Genomic DNA, 25,766 nt, shown 5'->3' with positions numbered 1-25,766 from the left:
CCCAGGAGGGGGTTTGGTTGGCAGTGAGTATGAGCACCTCCTACACTCTTTACGCAAAATGGGCCTTTGCTTTTTTTGCTTTCACCGGACAAAAGCAAAACAACAAATTTTCTTCCCAGCTAGTTACTTTCTCTCATTCAACTTTTCATCCCATTTTCACACACACTCTCCTTTCCCTAACAGAAGGTCCTGTGCTCTGGCCTGACTCCAATACTTTCCAGGCTCTCTCGGTAAAACACATAGAGGAACCAAGATCCAGCTGTGATTGGGAGAAGGATCCCATCATCACGCGCACACATGCAGGCATACACACATTTTCCATGCTTTGCCATGCTTTAAAATGAAATTTTAGAGAATTAAAATTTAGAGGTACTCACCTTCTTTCCAAGCAGTCTTTGAGCTCAAACTCAAAACCCTTTTAAAACCTAGTTCCAAATGGCTAAGGTCCAGGAAAAATCCACCCACAGACTCAATGGGTCTGTGCCGGCATGGGATGCTTACCTGGGCCATATCCATTGGCTAGGTTAGTTTGGAGTCCCATCTGGGGTGCCAATTGCTGGAAGAAATGTCCTTCTGGGTTCGGCTCCAAGTGGGGAAAAAGACACTGGAGACATGGAGGCTGCTTGGAAAGATGGTTTAATGATGGACAGGACCACTTGGCTTGAGTCCTAAACAGAAAAGGTGATCACATGCTTCAATGTTGGGTGAAGAAGAAGAAAGAGACGAAGAAGGGGCTTGCTGGGCTTTTTATAATCTGTTCAGACTTATCTCTCTGTTTCCTATTCTTGTGTAAGAAATGTATTCTGATTGGTTGTCAGACTCCCATGGGGCTATGCAGGGGCAACTCTCTAGGCTGTGTTTTGAGTCTCAAGTTTGGTTGTGTTCTCAGATGCCATGTGGTGAGTTGGGTAAGGCTAATACTATCATGCCTTAATCTCATCACCCTGGAGCTGAAGGGGAGAACTCTTTATTATGTAGAATAGTCTGGCTTGGGCATCTTAATGGCCCATTGACAAAAGGGGATGGGCAGGAAGGGGCAAGGAGATATTTTGTCTTTAAACATGTTTCTCCCTTTTTACATCCAGGGAAATATAATAATCTGCCTTTTTAATATTTCCTAGGATAGTTCATTCTTCTAGGAGAGGGATGGGTTTTAACTTCCTACACTGAGAACTATTTCTGAATAGGAAGGTGAAACCCAGTCAAAGGTAGTATTTTTCTAGAATTATTAGATTCATCACCAAATGCCACTTGGAAGGATTCAGACAGTCTATTCCTCTTCATTCAAACTTTGACAGCCTCTAGACAATGAGTCAATATTTTCACAGCATGGTTTATTGGCCTGAAAATTAAATGTATTGCTCGGCATCATCAGCATATTAAGGATACCAAACTCCATTCCAATCAATGCCTCCCCCAGTAGCTTCATGTAGAGATAGAGTGGGATTTTCCCGAATGGGATTTAAAAAGAAGTGGAAAGAGAAGATTTGTCTGAGACATTCCACAAAATAGCTGTCTCAAACTGGCCCCTCTTCTCCCTCCACTGACTGGAACTGCCCCTTCAAGATGGAAGAGAGCCAGAGATGGATTGCTTCTGGTTCGGTCCAAATTGGATGAACTGGTAGTGGCAGTGGCAGACTCCACCCACCTGCCCAGATGCTTCTGCACATGCCCAGAAGCATCACGTGCACGAGCGAACCAGTAGCGCCGAGATTTGCAACCCACCTCTGAAGAGAGCCATCATAAAACAATGCCCTCCTCACTTCAACTCTTAGGAAATAGCTTACAACAGTACATCATTGTAAAGTACAATGAAAAGATGTCCTCTTAAAAATATTCTTTACTAGAATATTATAATGATATTTGGCAAAATTTTCTTGCTGTTTTTGAGTTGTTCAGTCACTGTGTCCAACTCTTCCTGACTCCATGGACCATAGCACAACAGGCTCCCCTATTCTCCACTCTCTCCCAGTTTGCCTAAATTCATGTTCATTGCTTCCATGAAATGCATTGACTGCATTTACGCTACACTTCAAATTGCTATTACCCATTAAAATGTCTTATTTATTTATTTGTTTGTTTATTATCCTGCTTCATTATTCCTTTCCTGCTTGATTGCAGAATCCAATCTTGAATGCTATCTCACCAGCTTTTGTTCTTACTTTGGCTGAGCACAGCACCAAGCTTGTTTTCTCCCTTCCCTTTCAATTATTTGCCTTCTATTCATCCTATTTTGCTTTCTCCTTTCTTCCCAGTACAGCTAGCTATTCTAATATCCCATTTTTATGCTGCCTTCTTCTGAGAGGGAGAAAGATGTTTGTAAATGACAATCCATGTAAGAGAGTGTTTTGTGTCTTTATATGCAAGTGAATTATCAATTAATCTTTTGAAAGGATCTCTTGTTTTATATGACTCATTTGATATAGTAGTGTTGATTACATTTAACAAGCCCTGCCCAATTATGGTTTCAGATTGTGTATTTGCAGACCTATAAATATGGACACACATATGCAAATATGTCAAATGGAAAAAAATATTGGGGGAAAAATTCATCAGGACTGATTTCTGCTACATCAACCCATTTTAAATTAGTAAGGTTGGGAAATTGTGCATGTCCCAGGATTGGTTTTGGTTAGTTTTCTCTTATCTTTATTTGACAGATACTCTTAACATGCAGGACTGACTATGTATCATCAAGTTGGTGTAGACTCTTAGCAACCACCTTGATATTCTTCATGTATAACTAACCTGGTCCAATCCATCCACCTACTGCTGCGAATTCTCCTCCATTTCCTTTCATCATCCCCAGTATTGTATTATAGCCTTGTTCAGAGCCTAGGATTTCACATGTGTTTTAGATAGGATTAACCAAGCCTGACCATTTATGCCTTGAATGAGAACTCTGGAACGTATTGATTCCAAGGGACTGTTCTGTCAACTGTAATTAAGGTGTTTTCCACCATCTAATTAGAAAAAAAATTATGTTTACACTATTTGTTCACTTTGACAATCTCCATGTCCTAATGTTTACAGATAGGAAGGTTTTTCAGGTCATCTATAATTTGCTTTTTAAAGTGAAAGGAATTGAATTTGGGATCTTCTGCTCTAAGATTCAAATTAGAATACTTCGAGATATCTAATTTTTTGTGAGCAAGCATTCTGTACCACTCATGGAATTCAATACTCTCCCTTATGTTTTCTATTTCTTTTGTCCGACTACTTGCACAATCCTTTTGATTGGGAGCATTTAGTATCCTCTCTCTGAAGGAGTTCAGGGTGGTCTCCCACATACACAACTCAGCTGAGTGCTTCTATAAATCTTCATACTTAACAAAATACATTCAAGTGGTTAAAAGTATGGGAAGAGTTAGGAGGTTATTTTAAAGTCCCAAATTATAACTCTCTCCCCTCCTTCCTCACTTTTATCTCTCATAGAAATATATGCATGCTTGCAAACTACAGCAAAGAGGTGGTTTCCTATCAGGCCTTTTTTTTGGATCCCAGAAATATAAAACTGTTTATTTATCATATTTATGTAGCTGCCCCTTTTGCACATGACTGTGGGTGGCTTACAAAATTGTCTGAAATTTCCACATTCCAGGCATTTATATTATTCTTGCTGCAAAACTCTGCACATTCAAACAAGGTAGTGCAGTTTCTTATGCTATAAATTTAGTATTCAACAGCTATATTTGCTTTGGTACTAGTTTGTATATATAGTTTCACTGTCCATGAAAAAAAGTTGGTATGGTGCCACTGTTTCTGGTTAAATGCTCCTATTATGCTTCCTTCAGGGTTTTAATCCTTAAAAAAAAAAGAACACACCTCGAATAGCTATCAATCAATGTTTTATTTCGTCACACACAATTCTGTATCTCTGTCCCACTGCAGCTTTTTAATACTTCAGTAAGAAAGACAGTGACAGGGTTGGCCTAAAACCAGATCTAGAGATAAAGTGCGATCATCCCTCCTCACTTCTATTCCTATTTGATCCGAAGAGCTGCTTCTTGGGGGAACGGTGCACTTAGACAACCACAGGCCTTTTTCCGAATTCCAAAAGTCTCCCCAGTGCTTCAAAGAAGTAAGTATAGGCCCTCCTCTCCTACCTATTCACGCGGGAAAAATAAGGGCCAGTGTCTTTACACGTTACACCTGTTACACCGGTGTGTGGCGTTTTCTTGCGGCTTCTCAGCCCCCCACCCCACCCCCACCCGATCACGCACACAAAGCTTGACTGGGGTGGTGGTATGATGCCTCTCCTCCACTTCGCTTCCTTTTCCCCCCGCTCTGCCAATTTTCCGATCCGTTTGCGGGCTACAGTCACTCGCCCCCAAAGAGGAGCAAGGTTGCTCTCTCCGATCAGATAGACGCCGGGCCAAGCCAACTGGATTTTTTTCTCTTTCCAGAGGGCTGAAGGCGGCGGCGGCGGCGACAGCTGCAACGCCCCCGCTTCCCATTCAGTTGCGCACGCACGAGCCCGGGTTGCTCTCACCCACATTCCTCGCCACCGGGTTCGGAGCCGGAGGAGGGAGGGAAAGAGAAGAGGAAGCGGGGAGTGCCGGGAGCGAAGCCTGGACCTCCACTAGCAGGAACCCCATACCCAACCACCCGCCCCCTGCCTTCCCAAAGACCCTTCCTTCCGTAGCTGTGCCGGCGCCGCTACCGCGCGGTCGTCCAAAAGATGCACCCTGGGAGAGCGCTCGCCTTTGCTGGCGCGCACGTTTGGGGGCCGGAGCCCGGAGTCTCCACCTCTTTCGGCCTCGGACTCCGCCCCGAAAGCTGGCGACGGCGAGTTGGGCTCGCGAAACGACGAGGTTGAAGCGGGCAGACGGGTTCCTTCGCCTTCCCCTGCCGCGCGGCGATTGTTTCCCTCGTTCTCCGAAGCGGGGAGGCTCCGCTGAGGAAAGGGTGGCAAAGGCGGGCTTGTGCTGCAGCCGGGGAGACCCTCCAGCTTGCAGGCAATGGTCCACCCTCGCTGCCTTGCTCGTCCCCTCTTTCCCCCCCTGGCTTGGAAGCTTTTGTTCTCTCCAGTTCGGGGCACAAGAGAGCTACCTGCCGCCGCCGCCGCTCCTGCCTCCCGACGCCAGGAAAGTTCGAGGAGAAAAACGCCTCGGGTCCGACCTCATTTGGGCTGCGGCGCCTTCAATTTGGTGAGGTTTAAACCTCGGGCGGGGCCGGGCTGAAGGGGAAAAAAGGAGAAGGCACGGTGGGTCTAGGCAGGAGCGGCGGGACGAACAGGCGAGCCAAGAGGAGCTTTGGGAGGAAAGGGGATCTCTAGCAAAAGCTGGCTCTGGGCAGTCAATCTGAGTGGGGATTGTGGTGGACTGACTTCCCTGCGAGCACTTCGGGCTACTTTTGTCCGGAGTTGAGGTTCAGATCTCTCCTGCTGGCTTTTGGGGAGGGGACGACGACAGTGTAGATGAGTTACTCCTGAAGACTGTAAAAAGACCCACGCGCGCGCACTCAAAGAAAGTTGAGATTTTAAAGCCCTCGGGTGGTTTCGGAAAAGGTAATGAACGAAGGAGGACTGGATCAGATATGGAATGCGAGGTAGGCGATCGTGTGATTGCGGTGCCTAGGCTTGAGTTGCTTTAAAAGCGGGCAGCGCCGTTGTAGCGATCCGGATTCCTAAATTCCCAACCTGATTTCTAAATGGCGTGGTTTGGGTGAGGCTCGAAGCTCCTGGCGTCCTTCGGTCTGCCAAGGGCTACGTACCTGTGGCTAAACCTCCGTGAAGTTTAAACGGTGTGATTTGATGTGTCCCAAGTTTGCGGCTGGCTTCCACAACTAAGCCATGGCTATTGGGGAACCTACCCTGCCTGTAATTAATTAGGCTGTATTAAACTCCAGTGATCGTTTGGTTATCATAGGTAATGAATAAAGTGCGCGCACGCACGGGTGCACCTGTGCTTTTTCTAAAGTGTTAAAGTTAAAAGGCATTTAAATAGAACGCATCACTATGACTTGTAAAAACGTGTTTATTATTTTGGTGCAGGTGAACTGATAATTGAGGAATGAAATGGTATTAATGTGTCTGGTTAAAAAAATTGTACAATTAGTTTTTTTTAAAAAAAGCTTTCAAATTTCAAGGAGTTTTGGTGGCTATACAGAAATCTCCCATCTCTGAAAAAAAATGGCAGGCTTGATCACATTTTAAAAGTTATAAAAATTTATATCTTAATTTCTTTCAAGAATCCTATGTTCCAGAAGTCTTGGTAAAAGTATAGGGATGCAACCAGAGCCAACAATTGTTTCATTAACCCTTTCCACACACAGAGATTTTTATATACAGTATATAGAAGATATATCTATCTAAAAGATATGCACTATATTTAGCAAGCGGCTTTACCTAATGTAGGTATTCTATCTGAAAATGATACTTTGAACAGTTTGAAAAAAATCAACTGGATCCAGAGGCTTTTTTTTGTAGGATGGGTTAAAATTAGTGTCAGCACTAGGTGGAATAAGATTTGTTGTATGCAGTTGTTTGCATAGCACCTTATACATACAATAAAATAAAAGTCAATATTTATTTGTTTATTTATTTATTATCCTGCTTCATTATCCCTTTCCTGCTTGATTGCAGAATCCAATCTTCAATGCTATCTCACCAGCTTTTGTTCTTTCTTTGGCTGAGCAGAGCACCAAGCTTGTTTTCTCCCTTCCCTTTCAATTATTTGCCTTCTATTCATCCTATTTTGCTTTCTCCTTTCTTCCCAGTACAGCTAGCTATTCTGAACCCTTTCCTCCTTGTTGGCATATTCCTTACTAATAGGAATTATAGCTACACTATCTGAATAACCAAACACTATTTTCTTAATGGTGTTCATACAGAAAAAAGAAATCACCCAGAATCTTGGGATCATATATAGCAGCCTTTCTTAGCTTAATGTTCTCAAGATGTGTGATTATTATTTACACCAGAGTTTCTCAACCCTCAGTCACTTGTAGATGTGCAGACTTCAATTCCAGAATTCCCCAACCAGCATTCATGACTGGGGAATTCTGGGAGTTGAAGTTTGCACACCTTCCAGTGGCCGAGGTTGAGAAATGCTGACTTACACCATCCCTTATAGTATCTTAGGAATGCAGGGAATAAGACGCTGAGCTTGTTGATCAGAAAGGTCGGCAGTTCGTATCCTTAGCGCCATGTAACAGAGTGAGCTCCCGTTACTTGTCCCAGCTTCTGCCAACCTAGCAGTTGAAAGCATGTAGAAAAATACGGACCACCTTTGGTGGGAAGGTAACAGCGTTCTGTATGTCTTCGGTGTTTAGTCATGCCGGCCACGTGACCCCGGAGACATCTTCGGGCAGTGCTGGCTCTTCAGCTTTGAAATGGAGATGAGCACTGCCCCCTAGAGTCGGGAACAACTAGCACATATGTGTGAGGGGAACCTTTACCTTTTTATACTTGAAGAGTGTCAGATTGGCAAAAGTTTAGAGTAGAAAGGGCTGCCTGTTGTCTTGCCAGCAAGAAAGAATAAAGTAATAACCCAAATTAAATTTTCATCATCTCTTGATTGTTCCTTATCACACTTTTCTTGTCTTCTCTTTCTTCTGAACTAGTTCAGCTGAATCATGCAGGACTGGAAGTTCATAGTGTTAGCCAGTGTCTATACATACTTGTTTGGAAGTCAGGTCAATGGGACATTTATGAAGGAGATAGATTAAGAATACATCTCTAGATTGCTATGCGAATATATAAATATCTGTGTGTCCAGCACCTGTTTCTGGCATATAACATGTTTTGCTAGCTTTATCAGAACATATTTAAAGTTTAAAGAATATGAGCTTGGATATGTTTATTTAGGATGGCAGAGGGTTGTTAAGTTTGCTCCTCTAAAGAAGTGAGTGAGATACTAAACACAATCATTTAGTTTTCTCGTTAGAAATGGTTTTCTTCTTCTTTTTTTTTAGTTTTTTAAAATTCTTCAGTCTGGTCTGCAGCCTTGAGATTTCCTTTTTCTCAGAGAAATACTAGCCAATCCAGCTTGCCTAGCTTTTCTTAGATAACAGATGGCAGAACCTAGTTCAACTCACCTGTGACAAATTAGATCCTAAATATGAGCTTTTAAAAAAGCATATACACTTGTTTAAATAAATAAGTAGATTTTGTTCATGGTGGAATCACACATTAGTTAAAAGTAAGTAACTAATGGATTAAGTTGATGGAGGAATAAGGCACAGGAATGACATTTCAAAGGTTTTGGAAATATAAGATAGTTCAGACAATTTATCTTAAGCTACCATCCTTTAAAAAAAATCCATCATGAAACAGCTAGCAAGAGATATGGATCTTATTAGAAACATTGGGTTTTAGCAAGAATAGCTCTTTTAAAAGGAGCTGGAATTTTTTCAAATGAAATAAAAAGTGAAATATTTATATTCTTTTTTTGGAATCTATATATTTAGAAAAGGATTTATTTAGAAGAGTATTATTTTGATCAGTTTTAATCTCATGCCCTTCAGAATGAGCACCAGTTTGGGTAAGGCTGACGAATATTTTACACCTTCTGAAGTGACTTCATATTGTTGTTTATATTTTATTGCTGTGATATTCTTGTTGGGATAAATTATATCTGTTCCACACAAGTTTGTTCTAACCTGATTCTTTGAATAAGCCAGAGTATATTGGTTAATATAACATTATAAAAAATCATGGCTTACAAACCACAGTGGTTGGCCCATTTGTTACATTATGTTGGAGAAAACATATCATGGCTTAATACTTTATATGACCAGAGGCTATATAGCATTTAAATCTGCTTCACTTTTCTTCCTTGGAAGGAGGACAAAATCTGCTGAAATATGAACTGTATCTCAAATTTATTTATCTTTAAAAATATCTACCTTCCAAGAAATTATGTTTACACTTTAGCACAAGTAATGAATGAGTTCAAACAATGCCAGATGCATGCTTCTATATACTCTGGGCAAATTAGATTGTTTCCTTCTTTGTAAATAAAAGAAATAAAAGTTTCTTGCCATGAGGAAGGATTTATCAGGCACTGCTGAATTTTATTCATTACTTGACCTTTCTAATATGCAAAGGATAATATCAAATGTATTCTGAATGCTGTTAATAATATAAATAAGAAAAGTACAATTATTTTTCTGGATACAGTCTGGAGAAAGTCTTTTGTGAAGGAAAGTAGATCTGGCCTTGGGAATTGGGAAGGAAGGAAGGAATCATGATGTAATGGATTAGTTTGAGAAGAGATTATTTAAACCAGGCCTGTCAAATTGGTGGACCATGGGCTAGATGCACCACCCGAAGGCCACACCCATCCTGGTTCCACAAAAGCAAAGTTGCGGTACATCGTAATACGTCATGTGACGCAATCGAGTTTGACACCCGTGATTTAGACCTAAGAGCATGACAGAGAAACCCCAAATAACTTCCCATGCTTTGATTGTTTGGGACAGGATGGAATAGAGAGAAATTGTGACAGGCCTTCAAGATTCTGAAATTCTACCCTACAACAGTAAACAGTATTGGAATTCCTGCTGTGACTGTTTCTTGCCCTTGTCTATCTCAAAGACTTAAACTTTGAAATGTTGGATGACCTTTTATATTCACAATTCTGAGGAAGATGAAACTGAAATTAGAATTTCTTACCTGAGTATTTATAAAGAATAAGAATCTAAAATAATGGTCAATTGACTTTTTTTCTTTCCTTTTTTTTTTTTTTTTTACAAAAATGCATTTGCACAAAGGAGATATCTCCTTCCTTATTTCTCTTGGCATTATAGCCTTTCAGAAGAAAGTTATGACAATAAAATAAAGTGTAAGGAATCATACCAGCAAATCAAAAATAGAAACTAATGATTTAACTAACCCTTATTCATCCAAAGGTTTCTTTAGAATCAATAATTGACCGCACACAGCAATAAGTGAATATGGCTTCCTCTGTGATTTTGCTCATCAGAAGGTCAGAAAGGATGATCACATGACCTTGGGACACTGCAACTGTCATAAATATGAATCTGTTGCCAAGCATCTGAATTTTGATAATGTGACTATGGGTATACCTCAACAGACATAAGTGTGAAAAATAGTCATAAGTCACTTTTTTAGTGCCACCGTAACTTTGAATGGTCACTAAACAAACTGTTGTAAGTTGAGGACTATTTGTATCTGTGAATTTATGCAAACCAATAAAGAGCAATTCAGAAAAATTATTCATAGACTTGGAAAAATATGGAAGATATTTTAAAATGGTGAAAATTCCTGGTTAGGAAAAAAAAGCAACAGTAAAATGAATGTATTACTAGATTCAATTTTCTGTTTCAAATGATCCTGATAAGATTTGAAGGCATGGTATTACATAAGTGTTAGAGACAAATAACTACCATACTTTTCGGAGTATAACACACACTTTCCCCCCCCTAAAAGCGGATGGAAATGTTGGTGTGTCTTACACACTGAATACAGCCATTTTTGGCCTCCAGAAACCCTGTCCTGTGCATCCAGTTTTTGCAAAAAAAACAGGCTTGGTTTTCGCAAAAATGGGGAGCGCAGAACGTTTGGGAGGCCTGCAAAGTGCTCCTAGGGGTTGAGTAGGGCAAAAACATGGGGGGTTTGGGAGGTGAAAAACAAGTCTGAGCCCTCCACAGCCCTCAGGAGCACTCTGCAGGCCTCCCAAACACACTGCATGCACCATTTTTGCGAAAATGGGCACCTTTTTGCCCCCCCCCCCCATGCCATTTTTGAACTTAAGAACTAACATTAATATTTTATAAGACTTAAAAGAATAGTGTAGAGAGAATTAAATTTGAACTGTACTATCAGCCTATAACATGGATTGGATTAAATCACATTACAGAGGGTTATTTTGGGTGAGACAGCAGTATTCCCAGACAGTTTACATAAATATATTTGTCTTGATAGAAACAGAAATGCACAACCAAATAGAAATAATTCAACCATAAGTAGAAATTAAAAACACAGAAAAATCAACTCAAAGTGAGCATAACTTGCCTTGGTATTATATAGCTATTTTCATGAAAGTGAATTCCACTTCTTTCCAAAATATTAAAATAATCCATATGGGCTACTGGACCTAATTCATAATAAAATGAAGATGAAACATTTGAGATTCTTACTTCAGAATTATAAGAATTACCTTATGTTTTTAACATCTTAAAATAAACAGTATAATCCAAAATAAATTATAAAAGTAGAATGGAATAGTTAGATACCTGACTGGATTTGAAAAACATACAACACAAAACTCAGAACATGTATCTTATTTAAAAATTGTTACTGAAAGTTTGAAGTTAAAGACTGTATGATTAAATGGATGCAGAATTTAAACAGGACAATAATACACAACAGTGCATATCTTAGTGGGAGACAACTGTTAAATCCACCAGGATTGTTATATCTAGAGAAAACTGATATGTTTTAATGTGAATGTATTTTCTAAGTAATGATTGTCAAAATTCTAAAAAGTCTTAGAAATCCAATAATTAGGTCTGATCATTCATATCTGATGGTAGTGTTCTAAAGACAATTCTGGAAGATGATTTATTATAGAATGAAACAAAAGGTAAAGGTTGATTTTTCTTTCCTGTCAGCTAGGTTTTTGCTAAGCATTAGTAAACCTTCCTTCCTACAAATATATATTGAATAAGCTCTGCATATGATAATGGCTGTCAGGACATTTTATCCTTTTTATTGGAAATCACATATCATTTTCTCTTAGAAGAGTTACAAATTAAACTGGGAGTATATATCAGTGTCAAAAAAACTTGGTTTCTAATTGAATCATTATGTAAGAATGGAATTTTTAGATTTGATAGAACATTTTCTTAATAGTTCATTTTCATATTGGTTCTTGGGTTAATTATTGAGTATTGACTTTATTTTAATAATAGTTTTAACATTTTAAATTAATGCTACAAGATCTTAATATATGGTATTGTTCCCTTGAAAATTTATTTTATATTGCTTGTAAATATATTTTTCTGTATGTCTTTTTGATAGTGTTTTTAAACACCCACTAAAATAAATCACAAAATGAATTAAAAAGTGAATAATAAAAGAAAAGACACAGCCTCCAAGAGGCTTGTTCTTCATTGCTCAGAGATTACCAGCTTTTTTGGCGTTTCTTTTTAATAAAAATAGATTTCTGTAGCATGTTAAAATGTGACCTGCTTTTGGGTTCAGATTGAAAGTTTTGATATGCATGTTCTTTTCTTTTTTCTTATTTGCTTTCTGAGAGGTAGAATGCAAAGTATAGTACGTGTATTAAATCTCAAGATTAGTTGCATTTGGAAATTTTGAGGTATGATTTGGAGACACAAAATAAGTATTACAGATAATATTCACAGCCACAATATGTCCAGGTTTTGACCATCCCTAGATCAGAAAATCATGTAAATTCCCTAACCCATCCTTGATTGTAACCGCTGCACCAATACATCTGAAGGACACCAATCAAAAAAGCCTGGTATAGTATAATACTGTCAGACATTCTGTGACAGTAGGCTTTCTTTTTTAAAAGAGATATTTAACCCAGTGATGGTTAACCTTTTCAGTGCCGAGTACCCAAAGCACATGCACAAATCCTCAAAATGCAATGCATGCCCCCCATGCAGGTGCCCTGCCCCACATATACACTTGCGTCTCCTGGGCATGCACCCCGCCCTCCCATCGCATCCTGTTTTAGCTTCTAGGTTGGTGCTGGAGGTTTTCCAGGTCCAAAATGGGGCATTTCGCCCCATTTTGGGCCTGGAAAGCTTCCTGCACCATTCTGGAAAGCAAAACACGATGGGCGGCTACTTCCAGCTTTTGTTGGTGCAGCTGGGCATGACTCCACCCAAAACACTGGCCTACCACTCCTTTTTGGTGGTGCAACCAGCCTGCAGCTTCAGCCTCTTTGCTGGCACGAATGGCCTGCAGCTTCAGCCTCTTTGCTGATGTGAACAGCCTGCTGCTGCAGCTTCTGCCAGCATGAACGGCTTGCCACCGCAGGCTCTTTGCTGCTGTGCCCCATTTCTGGCCTGGAAATGTGGCCACCACCAAAGAGCAGAGAGCACCTGCAAAGAGGCTGCGGCAGCAGGCCTTTCGTGCTGGCAAAGAGGCAGCAGTGGCAAGCCAGTGTCTCGGGGTGAAGTTGTGGCCAGCTGCACCAACAAAGGCGAACCCCCAAAATGTAATGCGAGTCCCTCTGTGCATGCGCCCCATGGCCATGCATACACCCTGTTCCCCACGCATGTGCCCGTGCATCTCCTGCATGCACCCCGCCCTCACACATGTGTGACAGACACCCGAAGACCAGCTGGTTGGCATTACCGTGTTTCCCCGAAATTGAGACAGGGTCTTATTTTCTTTTTACACACAAAATATGGCTTGGGCCTTATTATGGGGTGAGGGTTTATTGTTTTGGGGTTGCCGGGTGGCTGCTCTCTTGCAAGTGGGCTCCCAAAGAGCCTGTGAACAGCAGCCATGAAGCGACCACACTCCTGAGCAGCCATCTGGCAAACCCCTTTCCAGCCAGGCACAGCACCATTCACTGACTTAGGGCTATTGCCAAACCGCGTGAGCGCCTGTTCGCCGCTGCCCAGCTCCCATGGTTTGGCGCCTTCGAAATGGCAGTGAATGGCACTCTGCACTGTTGGAGGGGGGGTTGTGCGAGCGGCTGTTCCGCTCTTGCTCATGCGCCTGCCAGGCACACGATGCCCTGGCCCAGCTCTCTCCGCAGAGCCAGGGGACCTCTGCTGCTGCCGCCGCATGGCTTTTTCTGCAGCTTCCAACCCAAGTCTTCCGGCAGTGGCCGCTCTGGGCGTACGCTCTATGGTTGTGGGCCAGCTGCTGACAGAGTATACAACCATAGAGCGTATGCCCACACTGCCAGATGACTTGGTTTGGAAGCCGCAGAAAAAGCCATGTGGCGGCGGCGGAAATGCTCTGGCTCTGCAGAGAGAGCTGGGCCACGGCATTGTGAGGCTGGCAGGTGCGTGAGCGAGAATGGGACAGCCGCTCATGCAACCCCCCCTCCAGCCGTGCAGAGCGCCATTCACTGCCATTTGGAAGGTGCCCAGCCGCTGGAGCCAGGCGGCGGCGAACAGGTCCACGCGGCTTGGCGATATTCCTAGATCAGTGAATGGCGCTGTGCCCGGCTGGAAAAGGGGTTTGCCGAGTGGCTGCTCATGAGTGTGGTCACTTCATGGCTGCTGTGCTGCGCTGCTACGACAGTGCAACACAGCCATTCGCCCACAAGGCTGTGCCTGGCTCTTTGGGAGCCCGCTCGCAAGAGAGCAGCCGCCCGGCAAACCCCCTCTTCAGCTGGGCACAGAGCCGCACACCAACCTAGCGGTATTCTGAAGGCGCTAACCAACATGATCACCTTTGCCTCCCCCCGGTTCCCGCAGCTTGGCATTTTTGGGATACCACTAGGTTGGTGAGCGGCGCTCTGCCTGGCTGGAGGTGGGGGGTTGTCCAGGGGGCTTATTTGCGGGAGAGGGCTTATATTTTTGCCCACCAGAAAAATGTGGCATGGCTTTATTATCAGGACATGTCGTAATTTCGGGGAAACACGGTAATTGCAGTTAAGTGCTTGAAATCTCATTTCCGGGGAAAATATTTTTATATTGGCATCTCATGTTTGTATAACCAAAAGTACATAAGAATAGAAATTTCTTTTTTCAGAGCTTATATTCCTTGTGCAATATCATTAACATCATGGAGAAGAAAGAAAAAATTTGTAAAGACAGAGTCTAGCAGACTGTACAGTAAAAGGTAAAAATAGTGTCACAGAATAAAGCATTTCCTTGTATAGCACTTTAAAAAGTCAGACTGTATGATCCTCTCTAACTTTCTGACTTCCATTCAAAGATAATGTAGATGTTTCTAACTATTAATATTTCAATTAATCTTCAATAATGTTAGAGGGTACAATAGCTGAGAAGGCTGTTTTGATGTGTGATTATTTGGTATTCTAACATGTACAATATTATGGATCCATTACTCTTAAGTTCCATTCATATGAATGTTATATATTTCAAAAGGACAATTTATCAAACAAAATTCAAGCCTAAATTCAGAAAGTAGATTACTGATAGGAAAATATGAAGTGCAGGTGATTTAAGTGCAAGTTATGGACACTATAAAATAATATAATAGCTTTGGCGCATAGCAGTTGAACCAAAAAATGAAAAGATGAAGATACTTGATTGCTTCATCTCCCTGACTATGATTTTAAGTGCTGAAATTTCTGCTGGTAAAAAGTTTAAAATCTTAGTTGGATGGGACAAATTTAAGTCAAAAATATAGGTGAACTAGAGAAAGGAAAAGTTAAAAATTAGCTAAGACCCCCCAAAGCTGTTACTGAAATTAATTCAGGAACTGGATTTAAGGTTGGCTAGACAATATTTTGATATGCAGTAGCATCTGCTTTGAACATGCAGAACAGATTTACAGACAACATAAAGAAGGAATGTGACAAAGAAGTTGGAGCAAATAAATGGGCAATAAAAATAGGATGAGGTTCATAGAAGAACTCTATAAACTAGGAACCAGAGAACTGTAAAATAGAAACTATTGTAAAGAGCGGCTTAGCGAGTGCTTTTGAAACTGAGAGGTTTTTCTTTTAAAAAGCTGTGAAGAGGAAGTTGTTGAAAGACAACCCTTTGCAGTGAGATGAATAGTTATTTCTGTTCTAGCTATAATAATTTATGTGGAGCTGACTTTGAAAATGATCTTTTTATGCTTAGAAAGCTGTCACATCAAACCTGCTAATGCAGGTTTGTGGATTCACAATCAGTTTTGCTCTATAAAGTCATATTCCTCTAAGCTTTTATTTCATAAAGAGCAAGGAATTCACTTTTGTTGATTACAATGTGTACCTTATAGTGTTATGTGTTTGGCAGGGATATATGTGTAACATCTCAAATCATCCTAAAGCGTTAGTCAGACCGGCTATGAACTCTCAGATTATGGAGAAATGATCTCCCTATTTATTTTATTAGCACAATTAATTATTTTAGTATATATTATTTTTAGTTGACTTCTAATATAGATAGGAAGGTAGTAGTAAAATTTAAAAGCCCGCAGCCAGATGGATTAAAGTGTTGCTAAGGAAACAGACTTGGAAAAGAAGTGTTAGGAGACTGTCCACAGAATATCATGCTGCTTGGAGCTGGTATTTTAAATCCATGTAGACAGATAAATCAAAATTGGAAAATAGCTGAGTTTGTAAGCATTTTTTACTTTTTACAATTGTATAATTATGCAAAATTCAGAACTATAACATGAAAGAGATATGAAGGAATGCCAAAATCCACTATTACAGCAATCCTGACAAATGATACCTAACCCAAATATTATGCTTTCTTCTTCGGGCTCAACATACTCGGCGCCTTCAAATGTTCAGGTAAACCTGTTCCAGTTTACCAATGTCCTTTCTAACATGCAGTGCTCAAATATGGATACAATATTCTAGGTCTTATTTTACCAATGCAGAATAGAGAGGGACAATGACTTATCTTGATCTTAATAGTGCACTTCTGTTGATGCAACCTAGAATTGCATTTGCTTTTTTTTTGCAGCAACTTCCTATTACAAGCTCATATTTAGTCCGTAATCCTTCAAGACACCCAGATTCCTTTGTACATATTATTACCTAGTATGGTGTCCATTCCCCTCCAACATTGATTTTCTTAGAACTTCACTTTTGCTGCTAGCAGGAGGTGGCGAGTATAGTCACCTCATGGCTGCTGCTGTGTTGCAATATTTTGGGGGAGGGCTTATTTTTTGGGGAGGGCTTATTTTAGTGCATGCACTTGAAAGACCAATTAGGCTTACTATCCAGGGAGGCCTTATTTTCCAGGAAACGGTATTATCAAGATGTAATGTCAGAATTCTTACACACTCCTCATGTTTAGTATGTAAATCATTCTTATTTTTTGTAAGAGACTTAGGACTTAATAGATTTGCCAATTTGGCAACTTGGCATAACTAAAGTTTTAGACAAAAAAAACCTACCAACAATATAATAAAATAGATTTACATTTTTTAAGGTTTAGGCAAGATCTCTAGATAAAAAGTCAGTAATAGTAACTATAATGTTTATCGTTTATGTACAGGGAAGTTCAGCAATTGATTCTAGTCTTCTTGCTACAAGAGGTATAAAGGGTAAATACAGTACCATATGAACATTTTGCAATCATTGTTTTAAAATAAATGTTTCTCTGGAAGTTTTGTCCTCTGTATTTTTACAATTTTTTCCATGTCATTTGTTTTTGGAAACAAACAAACGAACAGTCTGGTAATAACAAGAAAAAGTAATTTTTTTTCTCCTTTAAAACTATCACTTCTATTTTTAACATTCCTTATAATGGGCAATAAATTAGAAAAAAGTTTCTAGTTTTACATATTTCTAGTTTCTTTTCTCTTAATTACTCATGGATTAACAATGAGAATTAAACAGGGTCAATATTATATCCTGTGCTTATTACTGTCTTTTTGTGATTTGATCCTCTATAGATAGATTAATTAAGTATACCTCTGAATTTAAAATTCTACAATAGTTTTTGAAACTTTCTTTAAGAATGGTAAGGAGGGCCTTTTAGTCTGACCCAATAGTCTGGCCTTTTCATTAGATTTCATAGCATAGTGGTTAGAATGCAATATTGCTGGCTAATTCGGACCACAGCCTGGACTTTGATCCTGATGGGCTCAAGATTGACTCAGTCTTCCATCATTCCAAGGTCGGTAAAATGAGGACCCAGATTATTGGGGGGCAATTGCTGACATTGATAACCGCTCAAGGAGTGCTGTAAAGCAATGGCCCCCAACATTTTGGGCACCAGGGCCTGGTTCCACGGAGAAAGGTTTTTCTGTGGATCAGGAGGCATGTGGTTTCATATACTGCCTGCATCCCGTGGATGGGGCTTTTTGCTTGTTTGTGTGGTTTTTGATAATGGCTGGAACAGTACAAAAATTAATTCAGTTCCTACTATGAGCTGTTAGATTATTACAAAACACCAAAAATTTAAAATATATCATGCAATTGATCTGTAGCATTTAAAAATGTGGGATAAAGCATTCGCTTAATAATAATACAACAATAAAGAATTTCAAAAAACCTTACAATTAATCCCCCCCCCCCACATATTTTGAACAGAGTTTATGAATGTAGCTTTAAAAATTTTTAAGAGAGTCCTTTTCAATTGATTAGCTTCTTGTTTTTCTATGTAGAAATATTGAACATAGTTATGGATTTATTAGAGATATATGAAACCTTTAAGATTCAGTTAAAATTCAAGTAAGTCAGTGAAGTTTAATTGGCTGATTTTATATGCGACTTTATCATATTTTCTCTGAAATAGAACCAGTAAAACTCAAGAGCTTGCTGACCAAATCGATTATCCTACTACTCATGCCAGGATCTAACTATGTTCGCCACATATTTAATTGCTGCTCATCTCTCTATGGAGGGAAAGCTGCAACAGGATTAAAATTTGCAAAACCAAAACAATGATTGAATATCTGAATCACCCTTGAATCCCTGCAAAACACAAGGGTATAAAGTGCATGATTAAACTAATAAGATTGATTCAATCTAATATGTTTTGAATCAAATCATTCCTTCAAATCATTCCTCAAAGGTTTCCATTCATATTTTGTATTCATGTATATGTATATATAAATTGTATACCAGGTATATTGTAAATAGAAAAGATAAGAGAAAAATAATGCCTTCTTCATCACCTTTTCTATTCCTTTGCTATTTCATATTAGTTAGTATGACAATTTTGCTGGCATATTTTTGCTTTTAGCCAGCAAGATCCCTAGCACATTATGGTACATATAAATATTCAAGTTAGCAGAGGAGACAACATATTTGCTGAAATGAGTCTTCGGTGCTTAAGGGTATGTTTAGTTTTAGGTTTAAAAAAAACATACATAGCAAACAATCCTCCCAAAAGCAGTTGTTCTGGTGACCCATCTTGCTTATTGGCCATACAGAATTGCTGCAGCTAAGTATCTCTGTGCATAATGCAGCCATTTAATACAGATGGAGACAGTTGTGTGGGTTTTTTTCCTGGAATTGATTAATACTCTGGCCCCCTCTCTCTTGGCAATCAGGAGAATGTTTCAACTTACCTCACTGGCATAGTCATATATTGTCACACATATTGCTAATGCATGAACTCCATGAAGCAACTTAATGTGTTTGTCCATCTAATTACACAGATGCTGTTCTTAATTTTGCAAGAGAAAACAGATTTCTTGATATTTTCCTCCTGATAATATTTAATTAATTCCTATGCCATCTTGTTTAGTTCAACTGACAGAGCACTTCTTTAAAATGGATCTTAAATTAATCGCTAATGAAGAATAATCTTAGCAGTGCATTCTATGTCTCTGTTTACTCCATATACTTTTGACTGAGTTATCCTAGATCATTGACGATGAACCGTTCAGGCTTGGTGTGTCAAAAATGTGGAGAGTACCTAACTTAACTCTGTTGGCATGTCATACATCTCTGAACAAAGAAAAATAATTCTCTATTTACCCTTATTCTCTGTCAGTGCTGAGGCTGAACCTGAAGTAGAAGAAGCCCACGCCTTGACTCGAATTCGGCATTATCCCTGCTTTACAAAAAGGCCACAAGCCTTGGCGAACAGTGCAATTGCCCTCTGGTCCAATGTGTACCTTCAAACCATGTTCTTGGAAAGAGACCTACCTAAGGCTGCACCAGGTTTATAAGGCACCAAGAGGCCTTATTTCTTGAAGCAGTTTCTGAGAATGCCTTTCCGCGATTCCTGCAGCCTCCAAAAACTGCTTAAAGCCACGCCCCATTCTCCACATGATTTTCAAAGGCTCTGGAGGCTACACAAGAGCATACCCCATTCTCGCATGGCCTCCACAAAGGGCATGCTTTTGATAATAATTGTCGGTTGTTGGCACTTTTGATGTGTCCACTTGGATATGCATATGTTCGTCATCAGTGTCCTAGCTCATATGTTAGAATTAAAGCATATGAACCAGTGGTGGGATTCATTTTTTTTTACTACCGTTCTGTGGGCGTGGCTTTGTGGGTGTGGCAGGGGGAGGATACTTCAAAATCCCCATTCCCTCCCCAGCCCACTAAACTGCTTTCCAGTTCCAGTCTCCTGTTCAGGGCAACAAAAGAATATCAGCTGGGAGGCAGCAGGGCCGGGGCCAGCCTATTTTCCAGTTCTCTGAACTACTCAAAATTTCAGCTACCGGTTCTCCAGAACCTGTCAGAACTAGCTGCATACCACCTCTGATATGAACATGTGGACTTTATTTATTTTTATACTTGCAATTCTTTACCTGAAATCTTTGTTACTCCGACAGTAGTCCCCTGTGGACAATTGCTGTTACTATGTACTTTTGTCACTGCTTGCTGAATTATTTCATCCTATGCCTTTTGTGGGCTTCTTGCCAGAAATTTCTATGCTGATTTATTCCACCATGAATGAAATGAAAATGTAATGAAAATTGTGGTAATATGTATTTTTTCACCACTGGTTTTGGAACTTGGTCTAAAGCAAACCTTGGCTGAAATACATCTAAAACAATTCCTTTCATCTCAGTCAAATTTCATAATGTTTCTTTGCTGGGGTCATATATGCTGTTAATTATTAACTTTAGCTCATGTTATATTAGCATTAATATTCAAATAAACTGAGCTGTAAAATTGAGAACTGAGAAAAAATGCATACGAGGAGAAGCAATACTTACAGCAGAGTGATTTTAACTGCAATGGATGTTACTAAAACTGAATTTTGAACTGTAAGAGAATATGGCATGAAAAATATTCTTTATATAATGAAATGGATAGCCTTTGATCGGAGTGATCAATAATAGTTCTATATATTTCTATATGTACTTGAACATAATAGTTCCATAAGAAAATGAAAGATAAAATTATTCAGATTGTGAATGAAATAATATTGACTATCAAGATAATTATTTAGTATTTGATTATTTATATATATTGGGTGCTCTTCTGCTACCATTTATATTCCATTATATTTGTAAATGTAAGTATACTTAATTGTAAGAAAGAACAAGTATTGCTAATCTTAATAAACATGTGGAATGAGTATCTTTCCCCCAAACATATTCAGAATAATTTATATAGTTTTTATTTGACAGTCCTGTGTACTTTCTGTGTGGCTTACTGTGGCATAAGATACATACATACATACATACATACATACATACATACATACATACATACATATGCAGAATGTATACATGTCTACTTTTATTTTAGTATTATTTATATTAGGTAGAGTGGGACGTGGTGGCTCAGTGAGTAAGACGCTGAGCTTGTCGATCAGAAAGGTTGCCAGTTTGGTGGTTCAAATCCCTAGCGCCGCGTAACGGAGTGAGCTCCCATTACTTGTCCCAGATTTTGCCAACATAGCAATCCTAAAGCATGTAAAAATGCAAGTAGAAAAATAGTCATGCCAGCCATATGACCATGGAGACATCTTTGGACAGCGCTGGCTCTTCGGCTTTGAAACGGAGAGGAGCACCAACCCCTAGAGTCGAGAACAACTAGCACATATGTGAGAAGGGAACCTTTATCTTTACCTATATTAGGTAGCCTTAAGAATGCTACCAAAATTCTGTTGTACTAATTGATTTCCTTTCTGGATGGGTATTGAATAGTTTTTAACATGTGGGTCCACTTCTAAAAAGCAGGGAATAGCAGACAAATGAAGCTAAAAGGGGGACCAATGCTGACAACCACCTCACAACTTGATTATCTGAAATAATGTATAATATAATATGTAAAAGTTCTATCATAATCTTGATCCTCAACAACTGCTTTATTTCTCCAATATTCTCACTCTACCCTCCCAAGCTTCCTGCAATCCAAGAGATTCTTCCTCTTTCGTCCAGGTGAATTTCAATCCAGCTCCTACATCCAGCATCATCTGTAACCTGCCCTGCTGATTTCTTTGTATGCATTTGGAAAGTCAGCTGTATCATGTGGTTTCCTGCACTGATGCTCTAAGAATTATGGGTACTGTATCATATAATTCCTTATTCTCTAAGACTGTATGCACATATTGTGTGTATGACCCATATGCTTGTTCTCATGAAAGCAGAAGTACTTTCTTCCATTGCATCCTCTAGTTCAGGGGTGTCAAATTCAAGGTCCGCAGGCCGAATCTGGCTCATGGGGTACTTAGATCTGCCCCACCCTGGAAACAGTGAAAGACCGGCACACAGTGCCTCTGCCAGCAAAAATGGAGCTGAAGAGCGCTGTGCGCGTCATCCCTGAGCTCCATTTTCACTGGCAGAGGGTTGAAGGAAGCCATCACAGCCAAAAATGAAGCCCGGGATTCGGGCTTCCGCATGCGGCCTCCCCGAATTCTGATTTTGCTGGCAGAGGGTTGCACGAGGCCAAAAACGGAGCCTCGATAAATGACATTGACCTGGCCACACCCATCCTGGCCATGCCCCCCCCCCCAGCCCCCTGAGATGAAACACAACCCTGATGTGGCTCTCAATGAAATCGAATTCGACACTCCTGCTCTGTAAACAAACCAATGAAGTTTAGATCTGATCTTCTCTATTTTTTGTATAATGAGTGATGATGCTTTTTTCTGAAATGCGTCTATTCAAATATATGAAACACAGTTAGACAGACAGGGAAGCAGGCAGGCAGACTTGCAGTTGTCCTCTTAGACATGTACATGAAAAAGAGGTTTGACTCTAGCAGTATAACTAGAAGCTGCATAGAGTTAAGATGGGCAGCTATCAAAATGTTTTAAATCAATAAAATGATTTTGTGAATTTTGTACCTGATCAGATTAAGGCAGGTTAAGATACACAAAAAAATCATATGTTATGAGAGCTACATGAATACAATGGACTGGGAACGGACAAAAATAAAGAAAATAAATTAATAGGAATAAGTTTGAGTTCACAGAATGCACAGTATTCCTTTTAGACCTATCCTCATCACATGAGCCTGTCTCTGGATCACAGCCTAAATTCATCTCCCTGCCAAAAACAATAACAATAACAACACATATTTATATACATATCCATTGACAAATGCAACACACAAACATGCATATGCTGTTATCTTTCACATAAAGGGCCTTCTCTTCATCACCTTCTTCCTCAGCCCTTTGAATGCCCCACCCAGATTCGGCCATAGTTGCTTCCCACAGGCTGGCGGAGACTGATAAGAAAAAGGTTTGATGGTCATTAGTTTCTAATGCCTAGAGACATTTAGAGAAAAGTATGGTGGCAAGCTGCTATATAATCCAGTTTTTCTTTAAAATTATATACAGGTACTCCTCACCTTACCACAGTTCATTTGGTGACTGTTCAAAGTTACAATAGCACTGGAGAAAGTGACTTATGACCGTTTTCCACACTTAACGACAGTTGCAGCATCCCTACGGTCACGTGATCAAAATTCAGATGTTTGTCAAATGACTCAGATGTGTGACAGTTGCTGTGTCCTGGGATCATGTGATCCCCTTTGGGGACCTTCTGACAAGAAAAGTCAATGGGGAAGCCAGATTTACTTAACATCCGTGTTACTTAACAACCACATGGATTCATTTAACAACTGTGGCAAGAAAGATAGCAAAATGGGTAAAAACTCACTTAACAAATGTCTCACTTAGCAAGAGAAATTTTGGGCTCCATTGGGGCCATACGTTAAAGCGTACCTGTACATCCAATTTAAATATTTGATAGTGCTGGATAACGCAGGAAATGTTGAGGAGCATAGTTTTTGTCCACAGCAGTATTGGTACATTCAGTAGTATGATATTTTGTTTTAACATTTTGATTCCTATTTGATTTTTCAGACCAAAACACTGCCATGAAGGGTACCAGTCAACCTTCCTTCTTCTGGATATGTCACTATAATTTTGCCAAGGGCCCTGCATCATGACACCATCTTATTTATTAAAATGCCTTGAAGTTGCTTTCTCCCTCTGCTGAAGTGATGGTTTTTCCCGCAACGCTGACATCAGCTCATCCTGTGTCATTAAACGCAACTTTTATTGTCTATGAACATGCCCATGCCAATATTACCACTCCGTTGATCTTGGTCCATAAGGGCACAGCTCAGCTACTGAAATACCATTTGGGTGCCATGGTTACTACTGAGATAGCTCCTTTGACAATCAATAGTACACCTGCCCTCCTGTTACAAGGCTTCACAAGCTTGAGTCTACCACTCCAGATCGTTCTTTCTGCTGCCATGATATTTATTTTCCTTGTTTCTTTTGTGGGTAACCTGGTCGTCTGCCTTATGGTTTATCAGAAGACTGCGATGCGATCTGCCATTAACATTCTTCTAGCTAGTTTGGCTTTTGCAGACATGCTGCTTGCTGTGCTGAACATGCCTTTTGCTCTGATAACCATCATCACTACCCAGTGGATTTTCGGGGATGTCTTCTGCAGAGTCTCTGCCATGTTCTTCTGGCTGTTTGTCATCGAAGGAGTTGCCATACTACTCATCATCAGCATTGACAGGTTCCTCATAATAGTTCAAAGGCAGGACAAGCTGAACCCTTACCGCGCAAAAGTCCTCATCGCTGCTTCGTGGCTCGTAGCCTTTGTTGTGGCTTTTCCCCTCTCTGTGGGGAACCCCAGCCTACAGATACCTTCTAAAGCACCTCAGTGTGTATTTGGCTACACAACAAACCCAGGTTACCGCGCCTATGTAATAGTGGTGGTTTTGGTCTCCTTTTTCATTCCATTCCTCGTAATGTTATATTCTTTTATGGGCATTCTCAATACCGTACGGCACAATGCGGTTCGTATCCACAGCCACCCAGATAGCATATGCCTCAGTCAAGCTAGTAAACTTGGTCTCATGAGCCTCCAGAGACCTTTTCAAATGAACATTGATATGAGCTTTAAAACTCGTGCCTTCACCACCATATTGATTTTGTTCATTGTCTTCATCATTTGCTGGGCCCCCTTCACCACCTACAGCCTTATTGCCACATTTAACAGCCACTTTTATCACAAGCACAACTTTTTTGAGATAAGCACCTGGCTCCTTTGGCTCTGCTACCTCAAGTCTGCTCTGAACCCACTCATCTACTACTGGAGAATCAAGAAATTTCACGATGCGTGTTTAGACTTGGTGCCCAAGTACTTCAAGTTTTTGCCACAGCTACCTGGTCAAGCTAGAAGACGTATCCGACCTAGTGCTGTTTATGTGTGCGGGGAGCACCGGTCAGTAGTGTAAGCCTTGCACAAATGGACATTTGCTCTTTTTCTGATACATGCCTGTTTTAGTGGGATTTGTTTTTTTTTTTTAAATGGCTTCTTTAGCTGTCAGATTTATAATTTTTGGAATTCACATTCAGCTTTAAGGAGGAGATATTTGTTGAGCTTTCCTACCAGGATATACCTATATTACGTTGTTGACCACCTACTAAAGTTGTTCTGTATCCATGGGGGAGGAATTGTGTGTACAGGGCAGAGCTTTCTATTGCAATGGCTTTTGCTGCTGAAAGAGACCAGTTGAAAGGCCATTTTTCTCTTCCACAGACAGAGCTGCAAAACGTAAGCTTCAAAGAATCCCTGTACCGTTTGCACAGTTATTCCTTCCATGCATATGCAGCTATTTATGGATTGTATGCTACTGCCTCCCCAGTTCTGTGGTAGAAAGGAAAACTCATTTTGGATGTACGTCAGGTGATCTTAAGCACTGCTAACCATTTCATTTCATTGTAGATGTTGTTAATGCTGCTATTTTATGGTACATTTAGATGAATACTTAATA

The 25,766-nt window shown here is 40.1% G+C and overlaps 1 protein-coding gene across 2 annotated transcripts; it reads left to right on the top strand.

Annotated features, from left to right (window-relative positions):
- Positions 1-4,442: 4,442 nt before the first annotated feature.
- GPR63 (G protein-coupled receptor 63) lies at positions 4,443-25,293 on the top strand. Of its 2 annotated transcripts, none has more exons than XM_081941164.1 (3): positions 4,443-5,150; positions 21,896-22,019; positions 23,830-25,293. In XM_081941164.1, exon 3 carries the CDS (start codon positions 23,970-23,972, stop codon positions 25,224-25,226), a length of 1,257 nt encoding a protein of 418 aa, XP_081797290.1. In that variant the 5' UTR covers positions 4,443-5,150; positions 21,896-22,019; positions 23,830-23,969; the 3' UTR covers positions 25,227-25,293. The 2 variants fall into 2 exon arrangements, with proteins under 2 accessions (XP_081797290.1, XP_081797289.1); XM_081941163.1 differs by having other exon boundaries at positions 21,858-22,019.
- The last annotated feature ends 473 nt before the right edge of the window (positions 25,294-25,766 follow it).

The sequence above is a fragment of the Natrix helvetica genome (assembly GCF_964273705.1).
Source record: "Natrix helvetica genome assembly, chromosome: 2".
Taxonomy (NCBI): domain Eukaryota; kingdom Metazoa; phylum Chordata; class Lepidosauria; order Squamata; family Natricidae; genus Natrix; species Natrix helvetica.
The sequence above is the reverse complement of the archived record's forward strand: the minus strand, read 5'-3'. Positions and strand labels throughout refer to the sequence as shown.